This window comes from Hibiscus syriacus, unplaced genomic scaffold, assembly GCF_006381635.1.
Source record: "Hibiscus syriacus cultivar Baekdansim isolate YM2019G1 unplaced genomic scaffold, ASM638163v2 tig00110480_pilon, whole genome shotgun sequence".
In the NCBI taxonomy this organism is placed as follows: domain Eukaryota; kingdom Viridiplantae; phylum Streptophyta; class Magnoliopsida; order Malvales; family Malvaceae; genus Hibiscus; species Hibiscus syriacus.
Window position 1 is genome coordinate 365,036 of NW_024062756.1, and position 6,000 is coordinate 371,035.

The 6,000-nt window shown below is 36.2% G+C and overlaps 1 protein-coding gene across 1 annotated transcript; it reads right to left on the minus strand.

Moving 5' to 3' along the window:
- Window positions 1–4,039: 4,039 nt before the first annotated feature.
- LOC120128391 lies at window positions 4,040–5,553 on the minus strand. The gene is made up of 2 exons (XM_039146072.1): window positions 5,406–5,553; window positions 4,040–4,390 (listed from the first exon to the last, which is right to left on the minus strand). Exons 1-2 carry the CDS (start codon window positions 5,532–5,534, stop codon window positions 4,289–4,291), a joined length of 231 nt encoding a protein of 76 aa, XP_039002003.1. The 5' UTR covers window positions 5,535–5,553; the 3' UTR covers window positions 4,040–4,288.
- Window positions 5,554–6,000: the final 447 nt, after the last annotated feature.

The window sequence follows — 6,000 nt, forward strand, 5'->3', positions numbered from 1 at the left end:
AATGCACATAATAAAGAATCCCTTGAGTTGTGTGCTTCGCAGTCTTAAAATGGACTTTAGTCTGTTTACCAATAACACAATACTTGCAAAAATCGAGCTTACAGCTTTTGACACCATGCAACAAGTTTCTCTTGTGTAATTCTGCCATACCACGTTCACTAAGATGAGCAAGGCGCATATGCCACAATTTTGTCGTTTCATCACAGGACTCAACAGAGTGAACTCCACCTGCAATGGTACTCCCTAACAATCTGTAGATATTCCCTGCAGTCATCTTGCCTTTCATCACAGTCAATGCTCATGCTCCTTTAACAATCCGAATGGTTTCCCTATCCTCGTCAGCCTTAGGGATAAAACCATTATTGTGCAAAGTGCCCAAGGAAATCAAATTCTTCTTTAAGTCTGGGATATGTCGAACACTACTCAACGTCCGAACAGAGCCATCGTGCATCTTAATTCTGACATCACCAATACCAACAATATTGCAACATCGATCATCACCCAAATAAACCGAACCAGAATTAACCGGCCTGTATGTCGAAAACCATTCCCTATTTGGCGTGATGTGATAAGAACATCCAGAATCAAGAATCCAAGCATCCGTCAATTGTGTCGTTGAAATAGAAAACATATCACCCTCACTGCACTCAGAATTATCATCCTCGACCACGTTCACAGACTTGGATGAGCCATCACGCTTCTCATCAGTCTGCTTTTTCAACTTCGGACAGTCTCGCTTCATATGTCCCGCCTCCTTGCACTTGTAACAGTGAATCGTCTTCTTATCCCTGGATTTGGATCTGGAATTTCGCTTCCCGAACCCTGCCTTCTCTGGCTTCCGTCCACGATCTCGATTACCCTTGACATATAAGCTATCGTCTTGAGAGCTTTCCCCTGCATTCTGCTTCCGCTGGTTGTGAGCCAACAAGGCTGCAGTAATCTCCTCAACGTTGATAGTCTCTTTCCCATATGTAAGAGTAGTCACCATGTGTTCATAAGAGGGAGGCAACGAACACAATAGAATCATCGCTCTGTCTTCATCCTCAATTTTCACATCAAGCCGAGCCAGATCAGAAACGATTTGATTGAAGACATTCACGTGTTGCGCCAAATCGTGATTGTCCTGCATCTTCAGCCCATACAGCCGCTGCTTCAGATACAGTTTTGTCGTTAAGGATTTGGACATAAACTGACTTTCAAACTTCCTCCAAATTTCGTTTGGAGACGATAGATGCATGACGTGATACATGACCTCGTCCGCCAAACATAATCGTATGGTTCCTGCCGCTCGCTGTTGCAATTCTTCCAAATCTTCCTCATCCATCGACGCCGGCTTTGAAGGTCTCAAAGCCTTCAAGATCCCTTGCTGCGCCAATAGATCCTTCACCCTCGTTTGCCATAATCCGAAGTTACCCTGACCATCGAATTTCGCGACTTCGAATTTTGCTCCTGACATCTGATACCAATTGTTGACGAAAACGGGTAAAGAAAAACAAAAGAACACGAGAATTTTACGAGGTTCGGCAATGTGCTTACGTCCTCGGTGCCTAGGCGGCGCTAGAAGTTTTATTCAATGATGTTTTAGGTCTAGGTTACATCTCTATTTATAATAGAAAATCCTGGTACATAATTACAAAATCAACCATGTACCGTACCGCGAGGACTGCGCCCCCGCACCCCCAACCCACATAATTCGTAACCCCACAACGAGACTTTCTTTATAAGGACAGTTGATGTTCGCTTCGCTCACTCCGCTCCATCTCCTGTCCTCTTTACTGGTATATTTATGAGCTATACCTAACAGTTTGAAATATTTTCTAGTTAAATAGAAACCAGATTCACGTTCAGGAGAGCGAAACAAATTTGACGAGAATTTTTTAAACTCATTGAACACCGTTGAAGACAGTCGATAGTAGTCCATGCAGTGACCAATCACTGTGAGCGGTGGTCTAAATTTGAACAAATAAATAGAAAAGATAGGATGAAAAAAATAAAAGAGGAAAAGTGATAAAATGAAAAGATAATTGATGAGTTTTATATAGATTTAAAACGATATAGTTTTGGTGTAAATTTAGTTTTTCCAAAACAATATCATTTGAATGTGATCTGTCATGTCGTAACATCATTAACTATTTAACGTCAGAATGTAATGAAGAAATTTATAATTCGCCCGGATAGTTGTTACTTTTTGTTTTAATTAAGCATATGACATATTTTTATTTGAACAATTAATCTTCTTAATTTTGATTTTTTATTAAATTTTCTATTTTTAATTTCTCGACAATGAAATTTAAAGTGCAATATTTTTTGTAAATTTTTTAATTTAAAATAGATAAATTAAAGCAAATTTTCTGTTATATTTAAATAAATATACTATTTATAACAATGATATTTAAAGTGTATTTATAATTATTTTCACTGTCATATTACAAAAAAAATGATAATTAACTAAAATATAATAAATTATTGACAATAACAATTCATTTAGAAATATGGAGAAAAGTTATCTTTATCTTACACGTGTATGGTCATTAAGTATTATACTAATTAACAAATTTCTGAATTCGTCGTAAGTTTTTCATTCTAAACTCTTTAAATTTCATCTTGTTCCCGTCTTTAAACCCATTGCCTCATTAAATTCCATCTCATTCTCATCCTTAAGCTCATTGTACAAATATGGCGAAGATTGCTCTTGTTGTATTCTCACTTGTCCTGATCCTTTCAATCCAGTTCGTGGTAGGAGACGTCAAGCAAATCAAAGACTCCACCAACAACGAGTTGAGCCCTGCAGGAGATGTTATCGAGAGTGCCGAGGGACCAAATTCTTTGATTGATGAAGAACCGTATTATCGTGCGAAACCGATTATTTACCGGATAAAAGAATCATCGTCTCATGTCGATCCATATATTTACGGTTCATAATATCTTCGGAGTTTAAAGTGATTATTACATTTTTTAAATGTTCTAATCGAGTCTTCAAAATATTTGTACTGCTTTAATAAACTATTTATCAATCTAATTCTCAATTTAGGCATTAAATGCCTATTTGAAAATAATGTGGGATTTATTTGAATAACGTAAATTGAATTGTAAACATTCATATATTTACGAAATGAGTGATTTGGATTTGATCTGATCTGATCTGGTAATAGAAAGTGTTTTTAAATTTTAAAATATAATAATGCACAGATGGATAGGTCAAATAATATTCGGATATCTCCGGAAAACCTTGGAAAGAGGAGCAAAAGAATCAACAGTTAAACCATGCCTAGCCTTGGCAAGCTGGTGAGGTGACTGATCAAGAATGGTGACATTCTTAGCGTTAACATGCTTCAATATACCGAGAGTCGTAAACCCGGTTCAGCCACTGACATCGACTGCTTTCAGTTTCCTAGAACAAAGATCGGCGGGTTCGAGCGCCTCGCCGCGTATCCTCGGTCCAATGACCAGGGTTTATGATATGGTCATACACTAATTGATAAGAACCTATAAAACCGGAATGCTTCTTGCTTGTGTTGTATAAACCTATGCTGAGAAGCATGCCTTGAGGGTGATACTGCATTTTGATGCTATGATTCAGGTTTTCCGATTCCTTTGAATGAAAAGCCCAGAAGTAAGAACAGATAATTATCTCCTCTTCTTTAATATCACCGTCAATAATCAACCAATCTGAATCGGATATTATTTGAGAGTTAAATTCAATTTTCCTTTTCTTCTTTGTGGGTATATGTAGGGACTTTTTTGGAAGCAATTTAACCTTTTTGTTATTCAACTTAAATTTCTTTTCCAATAAACTGTTACTTAAACCAGGAATTGGTATATGCAAAAATTGCATAAAGCGAGCATTAGAGCATCAACTACATCAGAAAATCCATCTGTCGATCATGCCACTTCGCCAACGCCTTCAAATTTGTGCATGAATAGCTATTTGAAGGCTTAATTACGTCACCGATTCATCCAAACGTACAATACAAAGGTTTTAACAAGGTATATCCATGGTAAGCAAAAATACAAGTTTGGATATAAATTTTATCAGCCGTCATACAAACCATATATTGTTTCCTTTCCTTGAAACAATATACTTATTATATAGCATACTTACAAAGAACAGGTTTTGCGGAATGGTAATAGGTGGAACCGGAAAAGGTACATAAATCACTTGCATACCCGAATAACATAGCCATAGGTGCAACCAGGAAAGCTACATAGATCACTTACATCCCTAAAGGGCATGGTAATTGGTGCAATCCGGAAAAGCTACATTGATCACTTAAAACCCTAAAGAGCATCAACGGATATTTTTCCTCCTAGCTAGTGCATGAGCCATCTCTCTTAACTCCTCGGGCGATTGAGGTCTTGGTCCCTCTGGAGGATACACTATATAGGACCGCTTCACGTCAAAGGGAAAACAGAAATGATTTAGACTCTTAATAAGAAATAACCTATGACAATATATAGAAGCATCAACATGATTCTGACCTACATTCAATCATCAAATAGCAAATCACCATTCTGTACATTGAAATTGCAGGCGATTCTGACCTACATTCAATCATCAAAGAGCAAAAGATGGAAAGGAATCTAATATGGATAAGAACCTATCCAGATTTTGGGGGTTGATGAACAATTTGAACAAGTACCCCAGTAGGAAAATTTGGTGTCAATAATAGAGCACTAAATGATTCATATATGGATAGTCGGATTATGAACTATATACAATGAATCGTAAACCATGAAATTCACTTACATATCATGGCCCCAAAACTATGATTTTAAACTCATCATTTAACTTGCATACAAGTTCATCAATGAATTTCTATGTATTTAGATTCGTGTGTAAGTGTCAGATACGATAACGTGGTCGACGTAAATATATTCAATCTTTTCTAAGGTATTCCATGTATTTAGAAGATTCTAGGAGGGCCATACTCATCACCAAATATGCATCAAACATGGGTGTTGAACATGGGAGCTTAACGAAAAATAAGGATCGAAAGTTGAAACAATATAAATGAATTTTCATACACAAACTCTCATAACATCGGCCCAAAACTATCGATTTAATTGAACTCCATCTCACTTACAAATTCATGGAAGAGTAGCATCCATGAAATTACAGAACACAGGCCCTTCAAAACTATGACTTTAGATTCAAACTCCACTTCAAACTAGCCTATGGAAGAACCCAGATTATTAACATTAAAATAAAAGATCACCGATCTCTCTAACAACACATCACGTTCAAGAGCAATGAATAAACACTCAAATTTCAGGAAACTCAAACAAATATCAAACTTCGATCAGATTTAAAGCTTACCCCAGATTAAAATATCTCAAACCTCAAATAAAATTAAACGAAACCAATCCATTCAATTAAAAAATAGACGGGATAAAAGAGAGCTCACATTTCCCATAAATTTCTGGAGATTCTTAGTGTTGTTGGCGAAAGTGTACATAAGAACGATGGGGATCGTAACATAGAGACCAAATTTGGCGATTTCCAGAACACCCTTTGAAGTACCTATTGAAGACATTTCCCCCCTACTTTTTTTCTTGGGATAGTTGATTGGAATTTGCAGGAAAATTTGTAGTTAAAACCCTTCAAAGCGGCTGGGAAAAAACTTGGATGCGCCATATTATGCTAATGGGCTCATCAAATGATTGCCCAGAAACATGAATGTGGCCCAAAAGTTGTAGTTAAACTATTTGTAAATAGTTGAATTTGAACAATGGTAAGTTCAAGATTGAGGATTCAATCTTTGGAGTTCGATATTTAGTTCGAATTTGATTAAATGTCAAAATAAAGCTGCAATTTGGCTCCATATTGAATCAAGCAATTCAAGTTCAAGTTCAAGTAAGTTTAATTATCAATTTGTTTTATTCAAATTCAATTATTCGAGTTCGTTTAAGTTCATTTGTATTTAAGTTCGAATTTAAACACAAATTTTAATTTGGATTGACGTCTTTTATATGTAAAATAAGAATATTTATATAATTTAA

Coding starts and splice junctions, on each gene's coding strand:
- LOC120128391 (XM_039146072.1), bottom strand. CDS start 5,534: ATGTCTTCAATAGGTACTTCAAAGGGTGTTCTGGAAATCGCCAAATTT. Junction 4,391..5,405: donor TCCAGAAATTTATGGGAAAT/GTGAGCTCTCTT, acceptor TTTGACGTGAAG/CGGTCCTATATAGTGTATCC.